The sequence below is a fragment of the Taudactylus pleione genome, unplaced genomic scaffold (genome assembly GCF_031769625.1).
Source record: "Taudactylus pleione unplaced genomic scaffold, aTauple2 ptg000201l, whole genome shotgun sequence".
Lineage (NCBI taxonomy): Eukaryota > Metazoa > Chordata > Amphibia > Anura > Myobatrachidae > Taudactylus > Taudactylus pleione.
Genome location: NW_028284603.1, coordinates 57567913 through 57592923, shown reverse-complemented (window position 1 = coordinate 57592923; position 25011 = coordinate 57567913). Strand labels below are relative to the sequence as shown.

The 25011-nt window shown below is 46.3% G+C and overlaps 1 protein-coding gene across 1 annotated transcript in view; it reads left to right on the top strand.

Moving 5' to 3' along the window:
- The first annotated feature begins 5145 nt into the window (after positions 1-5145).
- Positions 5146-25011, top strand: part of HEATR1 (HEAT repeat containing 1) — a 171667-nt gene continuing 151801 nt past the window's right edge. The window contains exons 1-5 of the mRNA XM_088477396.1: positions 5146-5304; positions 8101-8263; positions 10790-11006; positions 11564-11705; positions 24330-24431. Coding sequence (XP_088333522.1) covers positions 8122-8263; positions 10790-11006; positions 11564-11705; positions 24330-24431 — 603 coding nt within the window. The 5' untranslated portion in view covers positions 5146-5304; positions 8101-8121. The remainder of the gene's footprint in view (positions 5305-8100; positions 8264-10789; positions 11007-11563; positions 11706-24329; positions 24432-25011) is intronic.

Sequence of the window (25011 nt, the reverse complement as noted above, 5' to 3'; positions counted from 1 at the left end):
TCTCATGTTCCGAATAGGTATGTGTGCCTCATGTTTATGTTGAGCAGGGTCATGTGGGCTCAACAGAGGTGTCATAAGCCACGGTTAACACACATATCCTGAATCACCTGTCCATAGACTTCTACCTCTACACCCTCCTTTTACTCTTATTCACTTAGAAATATATTTAGCCATGTATCTTGGGACAATCATTTCTCATGATGGATGGGATACCCTTGGGTGCAACATACCTCTATGTTTTCATGTGTTCTGCATGGTAGAACTGTGTTGTGGCATTGTATTTTTGCAGAATATCACCTGCACTCTTCCCACAGTAGATCCACCTGGCACTGGGTGCAGGCTCTGAGGTGCCAAGTAGAGGATATTATTTCTCAATTCAGCTACATGATGTGATCTTAGTGCTCTGCGAATGCAAACAAAATGGATTTTGTGACTACAGTGCTCTTAAGGATGTCGATCTCTGAGTTGCTCCAGTTGCTGTTTATATAGGGAGTAGTCTGCTGCACATAGAGCCATATTCAATTAGTTTCGCACCCGCGATACTTTTTTGCATGCCAGACTTTTCGCCTACATCGCGTGTTTTGCATGCGGAAAAGTATTGGGCGTGCTCCAGCTATTCGCCGTATTCAATTAGAAAGGACACGAAAACGGCACCCTGTGAAACTGAAACAGGCGAAAAGTCCTGTCAAAAATACGGAACTCAGTCTGACACCTCCCAAAAGAAGCACTAACATTGGGGATCACTATAGATACCTCCGAATAGGCCTTCTGAAGGTATTTGGGGTACTTAAATACTCTCAATAGCTGCTAATTAGCGTCTTTGTAGAAGTGGTGAAAAATAGCATTTAGTAGGTTTTATTTCCAGTAAATAAGTAGTCCCAGCAAATTTGGGGTACACGAAATGGGTGCAAGCATATTTTAAAGTTGCTAAAGTGAAGTTTTAAAAAACTTTAAAAATCCAGCTTCCGCATGCACCTGCTAACTTAAAAACACCTGGGGCATACTTGGGGACCCCCCCTGGAGTGTATTTCGCTACTTTTTAAGTTTGTCCCCCAACTTTGGTGTTTTTCACCCCCAAAATGAAAGTGCTTTTTTGGGGTGCTCCTAAGTAGTTTTTAAACTTTTTTTTGACAGTTTACCTTTGGGGGACTGTGCCAATGGTATTGGGTGGTTTCCAGATGTTTGCACCCCAAAACCCCAATTCTGCACTTTTTTTCGACACCTATTCATAGACAAAACTTTTTCACCGGATCCATTGTATTGACTTTCCGCACCGACGAAAGGTTTCCGGGATTGAATACGGGGAAAAGTTTTTGCATGTCGAAGTGACGTCACCTGCGATACTTTTTCCGCAGAACCTGACATTTCGCACCTAATTGAATATGGCCCATAGTATGTTAGAATTGATCAAGCATAGTCTTGTTATACAAAAAGACTTGGGCCTGAGGCTGCCGATAACAGACTTATATAGAATGTGGGTTATGCACTCATTGCCGTTTATCAGTTTTAGAGAAGGCTAAATATTGTCCACAGACCCCTTATCCAGTGCATGATGACTCCCCGCCTCCCAAATGACACCCACCCACCATTATTTACCACTGGTATACGGCAGTGAAAGGGTTCATGCGATTCCTCCACTTTATTAATCTGTTCATAGTCCTGCAGCTGGTGTGACGTCACATATAATTAAGGTGTGAGAGGAGCTGGGTTGACATCACATTATTACCTCTGCACACCTTGTGGGGATTTGCAGTAGGATCCCTGATATACAATGACCTATTCATTAAGTAGTGGAGAGCAAACAAACAGGAAATATATACATATTTAGAGCTTTAATGTTTTAGATAATGATGTTGCTATTGCAATATATGAAACTAACATTCCTTGTATTTAATAGAGCAAACCTTAAAGTAGCTAAAATTGCTATAAAAATAAATTTGGCGAGTGCAGAGGATCTTACGCACCTCACTTTTAATTTCTTAACTACTTGTGGTACAGCACAATAGTTTTTAAACTTGTGTGTTAGGTCTGGCTACTGTGACATGCGCCACCTTTTTTTGGTGTACCTATGCCTACCATAACCCAGTGCTTTAGCCTTACCTATTACCGAATGCTCCTGGTATAGTGATGTACTAACCCCGCCTACTTTGGTGCTGTTTCAGCCTACAGTTGATTTGGTGCCGCCCATGTGAGGCCGCGTCTAGAAATTTTTCCAGGGCCACTTTTAGTTCTCAATCTGCCCCTGGTCCTATGTGAAGTCCAAATTCCACTAGCTTCTAATGCTCAGCATTACCGTCTCCCACTGTACCAGCGTTTCTCAAATCCAGTGATCGGGTCACAGTGCTTGTTTTCCATGTCTCTTCACTGTAGTGTGTCCCGAGTACTGGAGTTGAGAAATGCTGCTGTAGATTGTAAGCTCTTATGAGCGGAGCCCTCTATATCACATCTGCACCTAGTTTTTATGTGCTAATCGTATTTTGTATCATTTGTAACTCAACACTGCAGTTTTGGGGTGCCTTACAAATATACGATGATCATTCTCTTATTTAGCACAACTATTGCATACATGCTTGAAAGGGTTCCTATTATGGCCCATATTCAATTAGGCTGCAAAAACCCGCTGTCGGCGATACTTTATCGCCGATGACGTCATCTTCGCCGTTTTCACTTATCCCCATATTCAATTTGAAAGACTTTTTTCGCAGGTGTGAAAAATCTTTGCCAAAATCCAGGGATAAGTTTTCACCATAGAATAAGTTTCTAAAAAAAGTGCAGAATTGGGGTTTTGGGTTACAAACTAAAAAAAAAAATACCCTGCACCCCTTGGACTGCCCCCAAAAGTATTCTGTGTCAAAAAATGTTTTAAAAGTTCCATAGGACACCCCAAAAAATATACTTCCATTTTGGGGGCGAAAAAAGTTGGGGGACAAACTTATAAACTAGCGAAATAGACTGTGGGGGGGTCCCCAAGTATGCCCCCGGTGTTTTTTGATTGCGGCAGGGGGATTTTTAAAAGTTCACTTTAGAGACATAAAAATATGTTTATACCCATTTTCATGTACCCCAAATTTGATGGGACTAGTTATTTTTACCAAAAAAATGTTTCTAAATGCTATTCTTCACCACTTTGTCAAAGATGCATAAAAGCACCTGTAGAGACTGCTTAAAGACTCCAAATACCTTAAGCAGGGCTTTTCGGGGGTACCCATAGTGATCCCCCATGTAAGTGCATCTTTTGGGGGGTGACAGGCTGATTTCTCCAAAAGTGACAAGACTTTTCGCTACTTACCTTTTCGCCGGGTCCCGTTTTCGCCTATGTGAAATTGAATACGTGGATACGCGGGCACGTGCCCGATACTTTTTCGCCCAGAAAAGCTTAGATGACTGCGAAAAGTCCGTTGCTGGCCTTTTCGCCATCATCGGGGCTTTTCTGGGCAAACAAGTGAATATGCCCGTATGTTTCTTAGCATTTGATTACTGTGAACACTATAGTGACTGTTTATCCCCACCCTCAACAAGTGGCTCATCTTTGGCCAACCTCTAAGTGAAGATGTGCCCTCATGTACATGAAGGGTATTCCCATTATCTGAAGTTGCAAACAACTGTGCTCATTTCATGCTGTTCATAACCTCTCAGATAAGCCTTATGGAAGAGCTTTTACAGAGCTGTATTGTGGAGCAATGGGTGGATGGAGACTTCCAGTACCATACAGAACGAGTCACGCTCAGCTGCAGGTAACCGGGTTCCCCCAATTGCTATAAATGGGGGCACGTTTAGGAGACTCTGGGCCTAATTCATTAATTGCATGCAGGTCTGCTGCGAAAATATGCTAATGAATGCATTTGTAATGCCGTTGCACTGCCAGCATAGAGACGCCCACTGCCTACCACTACCGCTATCTCACATCCGTAATACTTTGCAAACCTCCATAAACATTGGTAACATTGAGTACCATCGGCCCCTCACGCAGAATCCCCCCAGCCCTGACCTTACTTAGAAATTGCTAACCTCAATGCATACAGTGGGCTCTCAAGCTGCGTATGAAATCACAGTGGTTAATTTATGCACGCCCAAGCAACGGCGTTCAAACAGACAGACACGCCTGCATTTCTCCCACCACTCCCCGATCACCATCCAAAACGCTCACTGTCTGTAAATCACTCTGCGATAACTCTCCGTGGTCTGTGTGATCGCAGTGGTACCTTCATGCACTGCGATGCATAATCATGCGCAGTATGCAACAATCGGTTGTCTACGTACGCTTTAGCAATAGCGATCCTTAATGAATCATGCCCTCTGTCCAGTGGTCTCCCAGTACCTTTTCCCCAGTGCAAATGAATCTCCTGGTTAGCCCAAATAAACAAGATTAGAATTATATCATCGACTATAGACTTACTGGCTGCATCCCATATCACCTACTCTAAAGCTGGGTACACACTAAACGATATATTGCACAATTTGTCATTTCGAATCGGAACGTCAAATCATCCAGTGTGTACGCACTCTTGCACGCTACCGTGCGTCGTTCAACGCATCTTCAGATCTGCCTGAAGATCCGGGGACCGACATCATACAGCGGGGGAACGATATATCAGGTGGTCGTACACCAGATTGTGTGGTGTATACAAACCGCCTGATATTGTGCCGTCGCTGGATACACACATTGTCTAGTGTGTACCCAGCATAAGACTAAAATGACGTATGAGATGCAGATGGATAATGATAGGAGACATCCTCTCCAATTCTTATTAGCAGCAGCTTCAGAATTCCTGTAATATCAGTATTTCCCCAACCGTGCCTCTGGCGCCCTCTGCTGTACATATCCTACAACCAAAGCAGTGGCTACGGGGTATTTCTTTTGTATTACAGCACATACAGTATAACGTATTATTTGTTGCTTTTATAGTTAGAATGTGTTAAAACACATGTCTACATACATATTTATATTTATTATGATTGTTTATTATTCCACACTACTTATAAGTTATAATGTGCAGCTCTACGACGGCTGCAAATCAATTGATAGCTCAATTACCAATAATCCTAGATTCTATGTGAATGGCTATGCATCGCTTGCAATGTTTATGACTACATTATACCTGCCGTGTTGCCCAGAGTAAAGATGTCCGACCGTTACTTACTACAGTGTAGATTGAATCATAGAGCGCAGTGGCAGGCGGACGTAGAACGCTTGTGCAGTAGTTCCGGGTGAGGGGTCGTTCAGTTCCATGTGCTGTGAATGTGGAGCTGGGAGATCATCTGCTGCTTCTGAGGACTGATCAGTGACACTGCTCCCATATAGAGGTATAATAATCACATCATGTGCGGTATCACACTATACTGCTTTACAGTCCTAGTAAAAATGGGAAAACTGTATGATTTATAGTTGGGGATTAATGCATAGCAATGAAGTTGATGTCTGGAGAGATGTGCTGCCACTGCTCACTGTGAGCTCTTAGTATTGCTGCTCTGTGGAAACAGGATGGTTACAGTTGGCTGTTATTAGGGTTATGCTTATGGGCTAAGTAGATCATTATCCACAGTTGCACATGTTTCCAGACAACAGTTGTGGCAACATTTTATATATGTGTATATATATATATATATATATATATATATATATATATATATTCTCAATAACTTACTATAGATGAAGAAAATGTGGAAAGAAGGAGCAGGGGTTTGTTTTGTACACCCTGTGAGAGCTGACAACCAATGTGCATTATGTTGGTGTTGTACAGATGATACTGTCGCAGGGAAAGAAGGGAGACCTATAAACTACATATAAACTGTTTTGTTAGTAAAAACATTGGCATTTTAAATTTCGGAAGCACCGAGTTTTGTAAACCAACGCTTAGTAAGTAAACACCCAGGGTTCTATCTATGGGTGGAATTCAATTGTTTTCGCGGCCTGCATCTCCCGTCTAAAGTGACAGGAGATCGCGGGCCGCTATGCAATTGTCCAAGATTTTCGTGCTGATCGCGCCCATGGAGGTCAGGTTTAGCTGCGTAAAGCAGCTGAACCCGACCAAAGTTCGCACATTTCAACTCTCATCCCCCAGGGGCTGCGAGCTGAAATGTAGCACTGGCAGCTCATCGTGCCCGACAGGAGCAAGAATTGAATAGCTCGGTCGGGCGCGATAGGGGCTGGAAAGAATTGAATTCCGCCCTATGTGTGAATTTTATGTTCTCCTGTATTTGGTTGCTCCTGTTTCATCCCACACTCAAAAAACTTCCTAGTAGGTTAATTGGATGTTAGCTAAAATGTACTGTGCTTGTACATGTGTGTTATAGTATATAGACTGTATTTTCCCAGCGGCTGCTTCTGTAGTACCAGAATCTATTTAGCTTAAAACTTTCAAGTGGGCCTATGTAATCACATGCCGCAGTCTCCTGGATTCCGAGCAATTGAGACAATCAAAGTAAATTTCATGAAACTTTATACAAAAGTGAGGAGCCAGGTGTAAAGGTGCATACACACGTAACGATTTTTTGAACGATTTAACTATTAACGACGTCGTTGTCGTTCAATCATTGAAAAAAATCGTTCAGGTTCTAAGTTGTAACAATGAACGATTATTGTTCATGTGCGATCGCGTTTGTAGTTCATTTCTGACTGACCAACTGAACGATTTTCATTAAGGGAAGAATATTTTTCGTTCATCGTTGAAAAAATCGTTCATTACACTTAAAAAAAGTTAACTTTTTCAAAGGGAAAAACTGAACGAATATCGTTCAATACAATCATTACGTGTGTATGCAGCATTAGGGAGTGACTATGCAGAATACATCCATTACACAGCACACTAACATTTTTGATCAATTTCAAGTTTGGTAGCTATATATATATATATATCTTCCTATTGTAAAGAAAACAAATGGTTACTTATTTATAAGATATAATGTCATTCTTGCTCCGTACAATGATTACACATATTTCTCCCCCATTTTTCTTGTCATCTTTATGGGATAGTCACTATTGTCTGGAAACTCTGCAGGGACATAATGGCAAACTGCATGGTGTAGTTCATACATGACTATTATTTTTTTGTGTGTCAAACATAAATGATAAAATGTATTACTTAATGCAGAGAAATGTATTAAAAGGAGCATTTTTGAAACTGCTAATGAGCAGCTTATAATTAGCTTTATATGCTACTAGTGACCCGCCCTGGCTTCGCATCGGATCAATTTGGAGTTTACGGCGATGGTCTTTTTTTTTTAATCAAGGTCTGATAAGATTCCCTTGTAGATGACTTTAGTCATTTTTTTTTCCTGACGTCAACACGAAGAGATTTAGTTTTGACGTGACACGCAAAAGGGCCACACAAAGTTGTCCATGAGAAAAATTCTCCACTCGGTCAACTCCATCCACGTTAGGTGTCTGTCCCTGTACTTTATTTATTGCCATGCCAAAGACATTTATTGGGAATTGGTCTTGTTTGAAATGAAAGAATTGTTTTTCACATAAATGAAATAGGAACGGTGAAAAAAAAGGAAAAACTGAAATTTTGTATCACTAAACAGTGCTCACATGAATTTTTCTAGACAAACCAAATAATATATATCATTCTCTATATGGTATAAATAAAGTCCATCATTGTGATATATCTTTAACGGTTTAGGCAGTGTAAGCCAAGAAAGTGCTCCGATGTCCGTTTATTTTATTGACTTGCTTCACTAATATCACTGCTCTGCTCCCTTTTGTCATACATCATGTATCATACATCAAACCTTCCCCGACAAATGCTCTATAGAATAGTGACAACTCCATTAAAATCCGTCCAATGGTGCTCATGTAGCCCGAACAAACAGACAGACGCCTATCAGGGACATTATTTTATACTGTGTATAGATTAGACTGCCGTTCGCATATAATCCCCCCATTAATATATACATTTAACTTTATGTGCTTTCCACACACTACCCAGAGAATCTTCTAACACTTCAAATTTTATTGTGAAACGTGTGCTGTGACTGACTGGAAAGAAATGCACTAAAAACCAGCAGCAGAATAATTTTAAACAATATTTGTGTCCAAATCTGATCTTTTGTAGCCATTGTGTATATATTTATTTTTGCTTTCTGCACATACTATAGCACACACAACAGGCAGCAGTGATGACCTCTTTATCCCACCAACTGAAGCGCCTTGCGCTGCCACAGAATGACCCCAGCTTGTTTGGTCGGCATCAGGTCGCTTCACTTCTCTTTGATCCCAAGGAAGCTGCAAATATCGATAGAGACATTTTTTTTGCTATTGGTAAGTGGAGTTTTCTTATGCAATAAAAACATTGTTTGAAATAATGCAAAGCAGCCATTAGCTATTTAATGAAAGACCTGTGTTCATGCTACTTTGTTTATTACTGTTGTTAGTGATACACTATTTTACATGCATTATTTGTTATTTATCTGTTGTGTGGGGATGTAATCTGGAACCCGACGGTCTAAATGCCGACTGCCCGCTTCCAGACTGCTTTATCCTTACTAGGGACGAATGACAGGTGTCTAAATCTAGACGCCTGTCATTTGCCCGACGTCTGGAGTCCGGCGCCCCGCGCCCTGATCGAGCAGATGCCGGGCGCCGCAGCGCAGCGGGGAGAAGGGTTAGGTTTAGGGCTCCAGGGGGGGACTTATGGTTAGACACCCCCCCCCCCCGGGAGGTTAGGGATAGGCTAGGGGGAGGGAGGGCTAGGGTTAGGTACCTCCGGGGGAGGTTAGGGTTAGGCACCCCCCCGGGGGACTTAGGTTTAGCGGGGAAGGGGCGATTAGGTTTAGGCACTTAGAGGGGGGGTTAGGGTTAGGCACCCCTAAGTAAGGTTAGGTTAGGTTAGTAAACACTTACCTTTAGGACGATCGGGATTTCCTCCTTTGTCGGGCAGCCGCTGTTGGGATTTGAACCGCCGGCCATGTGGTGGTGGTTTCAAAAAGTTGCCCAGATCTCATTATCTCTACTCCCCTCCAGCTAGTGTTCCCCTCTCCCGAATCCCTGCTGTTACCTATTTTCAGTTACTACCCACTGGATGATGAACTAAGTTTTTTTTTTTTTTTTTTCTTACAGCAAAATTCATGGGGGGAAATTAGTGTGTGTAAGTAATGTGGCACCTGATTGGATAGGACCCGTATCCAATCCAGTGCCTTATTAGTTACACTCTCTCTGGGGTGCTAGGGGTGTGAAGCTGTCACTATGGATCCTCCCACTTCGACAAGTAACCCAAAGTAGGTAATAGTAAGAATTTGGAAGGGCCCCCAGGCAAACCATTACGACAACCTTTTCTCTTGAAATAGCCACTTTGCCTCAAAGTGGACAAACCTTTTATAATATTATCTGGACTGTACTTTTATAAGTATATTACATGTATTCCTTTGATAGTCCCATTCCTATGGTTAATGATAGTGGTCCTACGTATTCTATCTACACCCATCTTAATATTACTTTCTTCACGCAGCAATCAGTACTGTATAAAGAAGTTTGCAACATATGGATAATATATTAGGTTAATTACATGCAATGGGCGCTTTGCGTTATCAGATGAATTGAAGCTGTCCCATAACAGAACGATACATAAATTTTTGCGGATTTCTTCTCTCCACTTCAGAAGGGTGCGAGCAGGAATCTGGGCCCCTGCAACCCTCACTTCCGATTGCAGCAACCATTGAATTGCTCAGTTGGGCACCTATTACTAACGGACACGCAAAAAACTGTTGAATTACCACCTAAATTCATATAGATTAGGGGTGAGCAGTTAGCGGCCCTCAAGCTGTTGTAGAACTACACATCCCAGCATACCTTGCAGCAGTTTTGTTTTTTGGCCATGCTAAAACTGTTGCAAGGCATGCTGGGATTTGTAGTTCAACAACATCTGGAGGGTCGCTTGTTGCCCACACCTGATATAGATGGTCCTTCTCTTTTAAATGAGAAATTTAAGAGGTTTAATTTCCCCTCTATCTTTCCTAATTTCCTGTAATAAACCTGGATAGGACCAAGCATTACCACTTTCTGTTATAATTTAGGGCACAATATTCATACGCAGGTGGATGAGAACCAGCCACTCGGTAGTTGCATTTATATTGCATTTTGCTGTCATCAGAAGATGACCAAACACACACAGACTAATACCGGTGATCTACCATCCATATTTACCAAGATGTCTGATAAATTTGTTTTGTCATATTATGACCTGACATGGGAGTTAGTGATGTATTGAAAACCTGTAAACAAGTATTTTCCTGTGGTTCCTCCGTTTCTCTCTCTGTGACGTGTGTAAGCCCAGGTCAGGGTGATGGGGATAATCACAGGCCTCACTTCAGCTCTGTTTTAAGTCCGTTATTGAGGAAGGCTCCTTAGGAACAATATTGATGTTAGACTGAGCAGTTTTGAAGTCAACTAGACTATGTAATATACAGCAGTTTCTAATAATATAAGGTTTAATTATATAGAAGTTGCAAAGGGAATTAGAGTAAGGGGTATATTTACTAAAGTGCAGGTTTTTAGAATAGGAGATGTTGCCCATAGCAACCAATCAGATTCTAGCTATTATCTTCTAGAAGCTGCTAGATAAATGTTAAGTAGAATCTCATTGGTTACTGCGGGCAACATCTCCGCTTCTATAAATCCGCACTTTAGTAAATATACCCCATAGATGGATAAAGCCATGCAGATCTCTCTGAATAGCAGCGCGGCACGTGGCCGAAAATGTATGAATTTAAGAGTCACCCTTGTGTGGTATTATTTCCTAATGAAAGGCTGATCCACAATGAATAACTGTTTCTCTTTATTCTTGTAAAGGCTGCACAGGTCTGGAAGAACTAATGGGGATTGACTCCTCCTTTCAAACCTTTGAGGAGACTCTGTTCAGTCCAACTTCTAAAACTATAGAGCGCAGTGTCCAGTCCAAAGCCACGAATAACCAGCTGGATGAGAACATTTCCCTGTTCCTCACACACCTGTCCCCTTACTTTATGCTGAAACCAGCCCAGAAGTGCCTGGAGTGGCTTATTCACAGGTGCGGTATATAACGTGGAGTGTAGAGGCAAACGGATTCTTTTTTTGTTTAGCTTATGTAATGGAAGTATTTAGAGATTAATGTATGTTATATTCTGTATATTTGACTTAACAATTTTCTGTGTATATGTTGCAAAGTCTGATCTATAGCTTACATTTAGTATAATAATTGTTGTCTCTGTCCATATCCATAATCCCTATATCTCCTTACAGAGGTCGCCAATTACTGTATGTGTGGCAATCTCCCAGTTACATGATGTTTGGGCATGGCATAATGACAGACCATAACATTTTCCAGTCCTCTGGCCTGGATGTTGGAGCAGGGTCAGCTGTCTGTGCTATGCCTTGTTGCTATTACGCTAGGTCTCTCAGCTTTGGGGAACTGTACATATTACTTTTTTTTTCAAACTAATAACTAATTTTGTACCTGTGGATGTCATTAGCTTACTGATCATAGGTCTTTGTAGTGATGGGAAATGTTCTTTCAAAAATGTGTGTTCATAGTAACTGTTGGGCCAGTGAGCATAACGCCGATACTTTATCTTGTTTCTGTCCCAGGTTTCATATTCACCTCTACAATCAGGACAGCTTGATAGGCTGTGTCCTGCCATACCATGAAACGAAGGTGTTTGTGCGAGTCATTCAGCTTTTAAAGATCTCAGACCCCACTCATAAATGGAACTGGCTGCATCCAATCCAGGTAATTCTATAATGCAGATATTGTAGTGATTTTACTGCACGCCAAAGCTCATAGGGCCATATTTATCAAAAGGAGGAACCACAACAGATATCTCCACGGTCTCTCCATTTCTGACCACACCGCAAAATAGCCCTCATAGGTCTCTATGGGGGCTGCTATGCTGTTGAGTTTACCTTTGCATTCTGGAATTTGGGCATGGCCGCTAACATCACCTGAAGATGGCATTAGCCTATGGGATACTCTATTACATATTCTTTCGTAGAGGCCGCGCTTGCGCATCAGTGCATGTGGTCCGAAAACAAAGCCGAGTGGTGTCCTGGCAAGAATTTTTGTACTAAATGTTTGTGAACATTTTCCTTTTCGCCTTACCAGTTTAAGAAATATCATATCTACACCACATTTGAAATGCATGTAACCCTGGTTAAGGTTTAGATAAATATATAAATAAATCTATAATTTGTGGTAATCCATATATCTACAACTAAAATGGTATAAAAATAAGGAGACTTATGTCTTACCTGTTAAGTCCTTTTCTTAGAACTCCATAGGGGACACAGGCTCCAAACCCCCCCCTCCCCCCCCCCCCCACCAGCGCTGGCAGGTCAGTCAAATTAGCAAGCCTAAGACAGGAGCAGGCAGAAGGAGAAGGAAGACCGGCACACACACTGACAAAAACACCCGAAGAGACAGGGAAACCAGAAAAAGAGGAGAAACCCCGCCAGTCAGGTGTGTCAGGGTGGACGCCCAGTGTCCCCTATGGAGTTCGAAGAAAAGGACTTAACAGGTAAGACAAGTCTCCTTTTCTTCACTGGTGGTCCATAGGGGACACAGGGACTATGCTGGGGACGTCCCAAAGCAATCCCCCTAAGGGAGGGGAGGCTCCTGAGCTGCACTGAGTACCAGTCGCCCAAAAGTGATGGGTACTCAGTGAAGGTATCAAACGCATAAAAGCGGATAAACGTGTGAACAGAAGACAATGTGGCCGCCTTACAAAGCTGCTCCGCAGAGGCACCACGAAGAGCTGCCCAAGAGGAACCAACAGATCTCATGGAATAAGCAGTCTCTTTAGCCGGGGCCGGAACGTATGTATGGCTGATTGTTAGACGGAGCCACCTGGCTAAGGTCTGCTTCGTGGCCGGCCAACCACGCTTGTGGAAACCATAGATTATGAAAAGGGAGTCTGACTTCCGGATAACCCTGGTACGATCGACATAGATGCGGAGGGCCCTTACAACATCCAAAGAGGCCTCATCCACCGAATCCTTCGAAGACTGAAAGGTCGGGACCACAATCTCCTGATTGAGGTGGAATCTGGAAGCCACTTTCGGAAGGTAACCTAGTCGAGTCCGAAAAACGTCCCGGTCCAAGTGAAAGACCAAAAAAGGAGAGCGACCCGACAGTGCGCTCAAGTCACACTTTCCGAGCCGAAGCAATAGCCAGGAGGAAAATAGTTTTCCACGTGAGCCAACGAAGGCCCATCGAATTCAATGGCACGAAGGGAGGTGCCTGAAAAGCCTGAAGCACCAGGGACAAGTCCCACAGAGCCAACGGAGGCCACACATGGAGAACACCCTGAAAGAAAGTACGAACATCCGGCAACAAAGCAATCTGTCTCTGAAAGAGAACCGAAAGGGCCGAGACATGTACTTTTAAGGAAGAGTGATCAAGACCCAAATCCAGACCGACTGTAGAAACGAGAGAACTCGAGAAAGATGGAATGACCTGGGGTTGAAACTTGTGGAAGAAGACCAGGAGAAGTAAGCTCGCCAAATCCGATGATAAACTTTGGTGTAAGAAGGTTTCCGCGCATTCAACATGGTGCGAATGACTGAACGCGAAAAACCTTTAGCTTCTAAGATGGATGTCTCAAGAGCCACCTCGTCAAAGCGAGGCGAGTGAGATCCAGGTGGAGGCACTGGCCCTGAGACAGAAGATCCGGCCATGGAGGCAGATGCAGCGGGGCGTCGATGGAGAGGCTGAGAAGATCTGCATACCAAGCCCTCCGTGGCTAATCAGGAGCCACCAGAATAATGGTGCCACCTTCCACCTTGAACTTGCGGAGAACCCTCGACAGAAGTGAGATCAGAGGGAATATGTACATGAGATCTAAAGCCCACCAGAAGAACCCCCGGATCCCTGGTGCGAGATCCATATTTTGGTACCTGGTGGTTGAACCGAGACGCCATCAGATCGACTTCCGGGGTCTAGGTGCTGCTGCCGAAGGTAGAAACGCTGTCTTGGAAGCCGCCACCGTGGCCTCAATTTTATCCAATTGTGGCCCAAATAGAACGTCTCCGGAATAAGGGCCTCAAGGGCCTTTTTAGTGTCAGTCAGCGCGCCAAGAGCGCAGCCAGAGGGCCATTCTGGCCAACACAGAACAAGCAGACACCTTGGAAGTTAATATGCAATTGTCTATAGCCACTTCATCTACATAGGAAGCAACCTGCTTGATATGTGCCACCAGAGGTAATAGCTGGTGGTCATGGGTCCTTGACGAAGGGGCATCCTCCCAAGCGCCTTGGCCACTCACGCAGACGCCATGGCCACACATGCGATAGCACCTGCATGAGAATAAATTCCCTTAAGGAAATTTTACAGCTTCCTGTCTGTCGGATCCTTGAGGGAAGCCATATTGGAAATAGGAAGGGTAGAACTCTTGATGAAACTCCCATTTGATCCCTTGGCAGGGAGGAGGTAAAAGGACGCAATGCGCTTGGAGACCTGAAACCGCCTGAGGAGTGGTCCAAGCCTCCTCTAGTATTTCCTCAAGCTGTTCAGATTTAGGAAACTCCACTGAGATCTTCTTCTGACGCTTGAAAACCAGAGTCCTTGCTCTAGGAGTTAGTTCCTTGTCCTCAATAGAAAGAACTGGTCTGACTGCTATAACTAATGCAACATCATCTACTTGAGGGAGAGGCTTCTCCTGAACAGACGAGGTCTCATTCTCAGAGGCATCAGGAAAAATCCTCCTCCTGGTCCGATGAGAGCTCTAAATCAGAAAAGTCAACCGTCTGGGGGACAGATTTCTCACGCCTGGACGGTCTGCGTCCAGAAGTACGGTCCCTATCCAGCATCTGCTGAAAGGAGGCAGAGACCTGAGCTAAACCCTGCACTGATTGTGAGAAGGTGCTTATCCATGGGTGTTCCTGCGCAGTCAGCTGCAATTTAGGCTGCATAATAGGGGCGGCCTGGACACCCAAAGTAGGAAGGACGGGAGCGGGAACTGTAAGGCGATCCACCAACTGCGACATTACCTGCGACAAGTTGCCGGCCCATGTCCTGCCCTGGTTGGAAGCAGTAAAAGGGACGTCTCGCTGTGTGTCTGAGTAATACCGGATACAGAGACCATCCTGGACCGCATCCTATGGGGAAAGACCAGCAGAACAGTGTCTACATGTAAGCAGCAAAGGAGCCGCCTCCTCCTTGGGCACTTTATTCAAGGAAGACATTGTACAGTATTCCAAAAAAGGTCCCACTTACCTAGTTATAGAACAGGGGTGCGCAATAGGGAACAGTGCACTGAATGTAGGGGCCACACAAATTTGACAATGAGTGGGGCCACAGAGGGGGAGTTAACCCCCTTCATAGCTATAGCAATGAAAAATAGACAGAGACAATAGTGTGAATATGAGATGCAATATAACAGACAGATAATGCTCAACAATCCAACCCCAGTTGGCTGGAAGAAGCTAGACTGTATAACCTGACCTGAGACAGGAGCCAAACCGCACTGAAATGGCCGCTTAGCGTCTGCCTGAAGGAGAGAGGAGGAGGAGTAAGCCCTGTGGCGGGAAGCCTCCGTGAAGGAACACACCAAGAGCCAGGGGAGGGGCTAACGGCGAGAGCCTACCTCCCCTTGCTGACACCGATCCCCCGGGTAATGGCCGCCTGCAGTGTCCCCACTGGCGGCCACTATACTTCAGTGATGCCGCTAGCGCTGCAGACCCCCCGCTGTCTAAGTACCCTGGTGGTCTAGCCGGGGGTGCGGGTGTCCTGGCCGCGCTGATGCGGCTCCCTGTAGCATGGAGCCTTCTCTTACCTTATAGCTGCCCCCTGCTGAGCTGGGGGCCTCTGTGCTGTGAGGACCCGGCCGACGTCGCCGACCCACTCGCCGGCGCTGCCTGCTCAAAGTGGCAATAAATAAATAAACTGAAGAATAAGAAGCTGCTTTAGCTGCAACCCCACTGTTATAGGTGCACGCTCCTGCAGCAACAAACTTAGACTGGCCTGCCTGGGGTGTAGGGGAGGAGGAGCCTGGGCTGCACTTCTCTGAAGAAATTTAACTGATTGGTGCCCAGATTCCGCCTGCCAGCCTATACCCCAGTGTAGTCCCTGTGTCCCCTATGGACCAGTGAAGAAGAAATATGATATATGTTACTAAAAGTTAATTTGTGTATAGATGTATATAAATTAATTCGTGTATACAAGGCTGAGGTCAAATCTAAAACTGTTACATTTTATTATTATATATATTAAAACTATATGATAAGTCATTATATGCATATGTTATGTGAACTTGTTGGTTTGGGGTAATAGCCAGCAAGCAGTAGCACAAGCTATGGGTATAGGTGGGAGAGCCCCATGTTAAAGTATAGGCCAACACGAGGCAGATAGTGCGAGCGCTAGACGGCAAGGACAGGGCCTCTGTCCAGGGGTATAGAAGGACAGACGGCAGTAGCTGCTGGCCAGTCTGAAGATCCTCCCTTCAGTGCCTAACCCTGTGTCCCGCGCATCTGATGAGCGGCGATGTGCTGCCGGGGGCAGGGCTGGAAAGGAAGCCCAGCCAGTGCTGTGAATGCCGGTGGGTAGCGATACTCATCCTGCCCTACTGGCGCATGGGTATAGCGGCATCCCAGGAGCTGCTTCCACCGGTGGATCAGCACAGATGGACCTGTGGAGATCAGAGGCTTGTGAGGGGGCAGAGTTGCAGCACATCCCAGCACCTGAAAGGCAGTGTTGCAGGAGAGGGGGGGTGCCTGCAGTGTACGAGGCAGATCAGTCAGCGGCAGTTCCCTGCAGGACAGCACAGCAGCAGTCTTACAGTACTTGGGGGGCACGGTGGGGGTTAGCGGCAAGCAATTCTTGGGGTAGGGAGGGGGCGAGGGTATATAGCAGCTGGGTCAGTACTGCGGGCAAGGAGGTGGATAGGGACAGGCAATGCTGGGTGTAAGGAGGGGGCCAGGGTAGTTAGCAACTAGGGCAGTGCTGAGGCGGGCAAGTAGGGGGTTTGGGGCAGTGCTGCATCAGGATAGCAGCTGGGGCAGCATTGGGGGTAGAGAGGGGGCAAGTGTAGATAGCAGCAGGGGCAGTATGGGAGGCATAGAGGGGAAAAGAGTTGTTAGCAGATAGGGCAGTACTTGGGGGCAAGGAAGAGGTTAGGAGCAAGCAATACTGGGTGTAGGGAGGGGTAAGGGTAGATAACTAGGGCAGTACTGGGGGCCAAGGAGGGGGTTAGGGGCAGTACTGGGGGCAGGGAGGGGGTTAGGGAGGAGGTTAGGATAGCAGCTGGTGCAGAGTGTAGGGAGGGGGTAAAGATAGACAGCACATGGGGTAGTGGTTACCTCCTTGCTTTTGCTGGGAGCCCTCGGCCGGGTCACTGTTGCAGCTGCCTCCTGTCCCATGCAGTATCCACCTTCCCTGCCTCCTGCGTGCAGGGAGCTCATCTGGCTGAAGGAGCGCAGACTGCTAGTGGGGCCCGGTACCACCGACAATTCTGCTGCCCGATGGATGCAGTGCATAAAGACTCGGGAGTCTTGTGGTGAGGGCGATTGGCTGGGGGAGTCGCCGCTGTGCAGTGATTGGCTAGGGGAAATGCTGCTGTGCAGCGATTAGCTAGGGGAGACGCCACTGTGCAGTGATTGGCTGGAGGAGATGCCGATGTGCAGCGATTGGCTGGGGTGACACCACCACCGCGCATCATTTGGCTACTGCAGCACAAACAGCGCCAGCGTGTCCTACAAGACCCGATCAGTTTTTAAAACCAGGTCCCCAGTTTGCTGTAGCGCGTAAAAACGTGTAAAAAATGTGTAATTGAAGGTGTAAGTACAAATATTGTAAAACATAGTGCAAACACCATATTGGTATAGGTATATCATTGTAGCTGTTTTTCTAGGTTAACATTAGGGATATATTGGAAACTATATACAGGTTGAGTCTCCCATATCCAAAATGCTTGGGACCAGGGGTATTTTGGATAACGGAATATTCCGTATTTTGGAATAATTGCATATCATAATGAAATATCTTGGGAATGGGACCCAAATATACACACAGAATGCATTTATGTGTTATATACACCTTATACACATAGCCTGCAGCTCATTTTATACAATATTTTCAATAATTTTGTGGCTCAAGCAAAGTTTGTGTACATACATGAAATAAATGTATGTTTCATTTACACCCTATACACACAGCCTGAAGGTAATTTTATACCATATTTTTAATCATTTGTGCCTTAGACAAAGTTTGTGTACATTGAACCATCAAAAATCAAAGGTTTTATTATCTCAGTCATGCCAAAATTATTCCGTAATTCGGAATATTCCGTATTTCGGAATATTTGGATATGGGAAACTCAACCTGTACTAGAAAATGTTAAATTGTTATCACCGAAAATAATTTGCTATGTTTTTTTTATTTCTATATGCTTTCCCGAGTAGGTCAACACTATTTACTTATACTTGGATGAAGACACTAATGAAAGGATGTACACCACTTAGAGGGGTATTCAATATGAAACGTTAGCTTCACTGTCGAAGTTAACGTTTCATATCGGAGTTTTTACCTGCATTAAAGTATCAGGCGTGCGAGCGCTTATTCCCGTATTCAATATAAAATTAACGAAAACGGGAGCCTCCGAAGTTGGATTTGCGTAAAGTTACGAATTTTTCCTTAAAAAAATTGTTAGACCCCCCCTAAAGTTGTGAAAACATGGGGGATCACTATGGGTACCCCCGTCTTAGCCTTTAAATGAAAGTCGGGGATTTAAATAGCCGCAGCAGGTGTTTTTTCCCGACATTGAAGAAGTGATGCAGAAGAGCACTTAGGTTATTTTCTACTTCAGGGTCCATAGGGGGTCCACAGGGTTGACCTTGGGGGTATAGCTGGATCTGGATCCACGGGCACCACGCAGTTAAAGCTTTGCTGCTCCCAGGATGCACTTGGGTCCGTCCTCCTCTATACCCCGCCCCCTGAGCCACAGGCACCTCAGTTTTAGTTGGTGCCCGGCCGGAGTCGGGTCACCCTGGCGCAGTGGGGCTGCATAAGCAGCCCCTAAGCTTTATTTTTAAAAGAAGATAGAAGAGTTTATTATTTTACTTTTTACTCTTCAGAGCGGCAGCATCAGACTGTCCGTCTGGACGTCCACACTGCCGCTCCAACAGCCCCGCTGGCGCTGCGACGACGGTACTGATCAGGGGATCGCAGCGGGACCACGGAGTTAGTGCTAGCGTGGCTCCGGGACCTCCCACAGACTGCTGCCGGACACAAGGGGCCAGGTAATGGAAGTAATGCAGTCTTCATGCCGCCGGTCTCTGGGGACAGACCGGCGGCGCTAGTAGAAGATCCATGAAGACTCTGACTCGGATGCCGGGGCCCAGGAGGTGGAGGCTAAGTCCTCCATTAATGTGCCGGCATTGGTTAGGACGGTGCGGGCCATCCTTCATATTGAGGAGGATGCGCCGACTCCCAGGTCAAAGTACCCTAACTTTAAAAAGGCCAAGGTAACTTCGACGGTTTTTCCCCTGTCTGACCAGTTAACGGATCATATGGCAGGGGCCTGGCAGTTGCCCAGCAAGAGATTCCAACTGCAGAAACGGTTGGCTTCAAACTATCCGTTTCCTGAGGCTCATTGCAGGAAGTGGGAAACTCTGCCTGCGGTGGATTCCCACGTTACCCGCTTAATTAAAAGCGCTACGCTGCCTTTGCCGTCTATCTCCTCCCTGAAAGATCCCACGGACAGGAAAGTGGAGACTTGTTTAAATTCTATCTACTCTCTCTCGGGGGTGGTGGCCCGTCCGTCCATGGCCATCTCTTGGGTGGCTAAGGCCATAGAGAGCTGGGCCAACGCTTTGGAGGATACCTTTCCGGAAGATGCTCCGGAGATCCAGAGAGCGTTGATAGGACAAATGAGGGATGCGGCTTCCTACATTGGGGAAGCTTTCGTTAGATGCGAGCCTGCTGACCTCTCGGGTGTCGGCTGCAGCTGTGTCAGCGCGTCGGTCCTTGTGGCTGAGGTCTTGGAGAGCTGACGCGGACTCCAAAAAGAGCCTGGAGGCCTTACCTTTTAATGGGGAGTTGCTTTTTGGTCCAGACTTGGACAAAATTGTGGATACACTGACTAAGTCTAAGTCAGCCTTCCTCCCTTCGGCTTCTGCACCTACCAAGGTACGGAGCTCTGCTTTTCGGTCCTTTCGGATTCAGGGCAAGGCAAAAGGTCAGTCCTTCCCGAGGCAGTCGGCGACCAAGGCCGCTTCTAAGCCCAAGAAGCAGGCCTGGAGTGCCAGGCGCCCTTCTTCCAAGCCGGAGGATAAACCCTCTGCCTGATGGGACGGGCCTCCCTCTGGGGGACCCCAGAGTGGGAGACCGACTTCTTCTGTTTGCCCAGTGCTGGCACGATACCACCACGGATGCCTGGGTTTGAGAAGTGGTCTCCCAGGGGTACGCCCTGTCTTTTCAGCACAGACCGCCCCGCCAGTTTTTCTGCACGAGTCCTTCTCAGGATACGACCAAGACCTTACAGATTCAGGAGGCTATAGAGTCCTTGCTGAAAGCAGGGGTCATTGTTCCCGTTCCTCAATTACGACGAGGGACGGGGTACTATTCTTCTCTGTTTCTGGTGCAGAAACCCAATGGTTCTCATCGCCCTATCCTCAACTTGAAGTCTCTGAACAAATTCCTCAGAGTTCCCAAGTTCAGGATGGAAACGTTACGTTCCATCATTCTGGAGATGGAACCGGGGGATTACATGGCGTCTCTGGATATCCAGGACGCCTACCTCCATGTTCCGATAGCACCTTTGCACCAGAGGTATCTGAGGTTCGCTATCCTTCAACACCACTATCCGTTCCGGGTGCTACCCTTTGGTCTCTCCACGGCACCGAGGGTGTTCACGAAGATTATGGCGGTCATGGCCGCACATCTTCGGAACCAGAATATTACGGCTGCTGCCATATCTGGATGACCTCCTGTTGCTGGCGAGCTCCCCGGAGGTACTGCTTCAACATCTCCACCTGACGATCGCTTGCCTGCAAGCGCACGGGTGGCTGGCTGATAAATTGGAAAAAGTCCTCCCTGATTCCATCTCAGCGGATGGTTCATTTGGGAGCCCTGCTGAGAAGGTCTCCTCCCTGCAGCTGCGGATACACAGTTGCCTGAGCAGTTGCCGTCTGTCGGTCCATTCAGCTATGAGAGTTCTGGGCTCCATGGTGTCGACATTTCACATGGTGGAATTTGCCCAGTTCCATTCCCGGCCCCTGCAGGGGCTGATTCTATCGGAATGGAACGGGTTACCTCACCGGATCCGCTCTCAGTTGCTGGTGTTGTCCCCGGAAGTTCGGCAGTCTTTGGCTTGGTGGCTTCAGACAGCTCATCTGGTCGAGGGGCGCCCCTTTTGGATCCCGGACTGGGTCCTGCTCACGACGGATGCCAGTCTTCGGGGTTGGGGGGCAGTGACCGGCTAGTTGTCACTTCAGGGTCGTTGGTCTGCGGAAGAAGCTCTTCCCATCAACATTCTGGAACTGCGGGCAGTATACAGGGCCCTGCAGTCGTCCGGTCCCGTTCTTTACGGAAGGGCGGTTCAGGTGCAGTCCGACAACGCCACTACGGTGGCATATATCAACCACCAAGGAGGAACTCGCAGTCGGGCAGCGATGTTGGAGGTGTCTCGCATCCTTGCTTGGGCGGAGTGACACATTCCAGCGATCTCGGTAGTCTTCATTCCCGGAGTCCTCAGTTGGGAGGCGGACTTCCTCAGCCGTCACGACGTGCATCCCGGGGAATGTTCGCTTCACCCAGAGGTGTTTCAGCTACTCGTGGACAGGTGGGGCTGCCGGAGCTGGATTTGATGGCCTCCTGTCACAATCACAAGTTGCCCGTTTACGGGTCAAGGACAAGAGATGCAGGCGCCAGTCTGGTAGACGCGCTGTCGGTGAAATGGACGTTTCACCTGGCGTATCTGTTTCCTCCAATATCCCTACTTCCTCGGGTTCTGCGGAAATTCAAGAAGGACGGCTGCACGCTCGTGCTGGTAGCTCCGGCGTGGCCCAGACGTCCTTGGTACTCCGATCTGAGGTGCCTCTCCATCGACGCTCCGTACCTTCTCCCTCAGCGTCAGGACCTGTTGTCTCAGAGGCCCTGTCTTTACCTGGATCTGGGTCGGCTGTCTTTGACGGCGTGGCTCTTGAGACAGCCGTCTTGAGGTCTAGGGGTTTCTCCAGTTCGGTCATTGGTACCATGCTTAGGGCACGCAAGCCTGCTTCCTGCACGGATTTACCACAGGGTGTGGCACACTTATTTTCAGTGGTGTGAATCCAGAAACTATGACCCTCAGGTGTTCCGGGTTTCCAGAATCTTGGATTTCCTTCAATCGGGTTTGGACCTCGGCTTACGCCTGGCCTCTCTGAAGGTTCATGTGTCTGCTTTGTCCGTGTGGTTTCAGCGACGGATTGCTACACTACCGGATGTTCACACCTTTTTCTAGGGTGTCCTCAGGATCCAGCCTCCCTTCGTGCCTCCTGTGGCTCCTTGGGACTTGGCGGTGGTACTACGGGTCTTGCAGGATCCTCCTTTTGAGCCTCTTGAGTTGGTGGACCTCAAGTGGCTGACGTTCAAGACCGTTTTTCTCCTGGCGATTGCTTCTGCCAGGAGGGTGTCCGAGTTGGGGGTGCTTTCCTGTCGCCCCCCTTTTCTGATTTTTCGCCAGGACAGAGCGGTGCTCCGCACTCGTCCCGAATTTTTGCCCAAAGTGGTCTCAAAGTTCCACATTAATCAGGAGCTTGTCGTGCCAGCTTTTCAGTCACCTGATCTTTCAGCTGGTGAGGCTTCCTTAGATGTAGTCCGGGCACTTAGAATCTACGTGGACCGGACTGCTTCGGTTAGGAAGTCGGATTAATTGTTTGTCCTCTTCGGTTTTCACAAGAGGGGTTGGCCTGCCAACAAGCAAACGTTAGCTCGTTGGCTTCATTCAGTTATTTGTGTGGCTTATGCACAGGAGGGTTTACCTGTCCCAGCCTCTGTTAAGGCTCATTCCACTCGTTCTGTGGGTCCCTCTTGGGCTGCTAGACGTGGCGCCTCCGCTGTTCAGCTGTGTAAGGCGGCCACTTGGTCTTCAATTCAAACGTTTTTGAGGTTCTATGCGTTTGACACCTTCGCCTCTCAGGATGCATCCTTCGAGCGCCGGGTGCTCCTTTCAGCACAGGAGCGTCCCCGCCCTTAGTTGAACTGCTTTGGGACATCCCCAAGGTCAACCCTGTGGACCCCCTATGGACCCTGAAGTAGAAAACAGGAGATATGGTAAGAACTTACCTTTGTTATCTCTGTTTCTACGAAGTCCATAGGGTCCACAGGGCGCCCGCCCTGACGCACCTGGCTTCATATGGGCTGTGTGGCTGGTCACCGGTTTTCCGTCTCCCATTTCTGTGAGTATGGTTTCTTGTGTGTTCCAGTCTTCCTTCTCTCTGTTTAGTCTCCTCCTCCGGCCTTGGCTGCTTAACAACTGAGGTGCCTGTGGCTCGGGGGCGGGGTATAGAGGAGGACGGACCCAAGTGCATCCTGGGAGCAGCAAAGCTTTAACTGCGTGGTGCCCGTGGATCCAGGTCCAGCTATACCCCCAAAGTCAACCCTGTGGACCCTATGGACTTCGTAGAAACAGAGATAACAAAGGTAAGTTCTTACCATATCTCCTGTTTTTTTCATTTTTTTAAGTGGTCCCATCAAATTTGGGGTACATGAAAATGGGTACTAGCATATTTTGATGTCCCTAAAGTAAGTTTTTAAAAATTCTGCAATTGTGCACCTGCCGCTATAAATCTATTCTAGAAAACACCTGCCGCATACTTGCAGAATAGCCCTGAACCTATTTCCCTATTTTTAAACAATTTTTTCCCATTTTTTTTTTTCACCCCAATTTTTAAATTCGTTTTTTGGGGTGTCCCTATTTTTTTTTTTAAACTTTTTTTTTGACACAGTTCTTTTTTAAATGTCATTCCCAGGGGTGCAGGCTATTTTTTTTAAGCCTGCACCCCTAAACCCCAATTCTGCACTTTTTTTCGACACCTATTCAATGGTGAAAAGTTATCCCTTTTTTCTATCAAAGACTTTTCAAAACTGCGATAAGTCTTTGAAATTGAATACGGTGTAAAGCTAAAACCTGCAATAATGACGTCATAAGTGCGATATTAACGCAAAAACAATGTTATCGCTCCCATATTGAATACCCCTGTTAGTGGGAGAATATAAGTAGGTACACTTAACCACAAGGGAGCTAGTAACCTGGTGTCCCTGTTAGAGTGTAATATGGGGGTTACATGCAGAATATGATAAATCTGCTCCATAGCTTGTAAATCTTGCCTTACATTATAACTGCCTTTTTATAGCAATATTTTTATGTATTCCTTTATACAGAAACCAGGAGTGCCCCTTGCCAGAAGTACGGTAATCACACACTGTTACAAGGATATGGATTTTATGGAGTTTATTTGCAAGTTGGCCACTCAATCTCTGAAGGTTTGGATTTATTATTACTGTTTCTGATGTCATCTTATGTAGCTGATTCCCTTTTAATGCTCCATTTAGCTTTCCCTCCTGGCAGCAATAGGAGGGTTACCGGAAGCCATACTGTATATTTAATACATTTATTTTTCTCTTGTTTACTTTTGTACAATTATTTCTACTTGTATATTATAAAGTGCTATATTCTAAAGTGCTGGGCCATAGCTTTTGGTCGTTTTATAGAGTAGGAAAAGTAGGGGGGGGCGCAAATATTGAGATGGGTCCTCTGCTTCTCACAGTGGTCTGCATATAAGGTAACTGGCTTGGTTGGATAAGTAACCAGCTAATAAGAAAACAGATGAAATGATGGACAGTCTGCCCACTCTGGACCGCCTGTGATGGGAGCCTGTCTACTGCTGTTCCAAGATCACTGGTTCAATTTCAGATCAGATGTTTGGATGAGGTGTATCGTAAATTGCAGATTTATCATTGATCGCATAAAGGGCCCGATTCAGCTTTGGGGAGAAACAGCACGTAACTGATCATCTTGGTGACACCATGCTGCACTGCAGTTGGGGCAGATGTAAAATGTGCA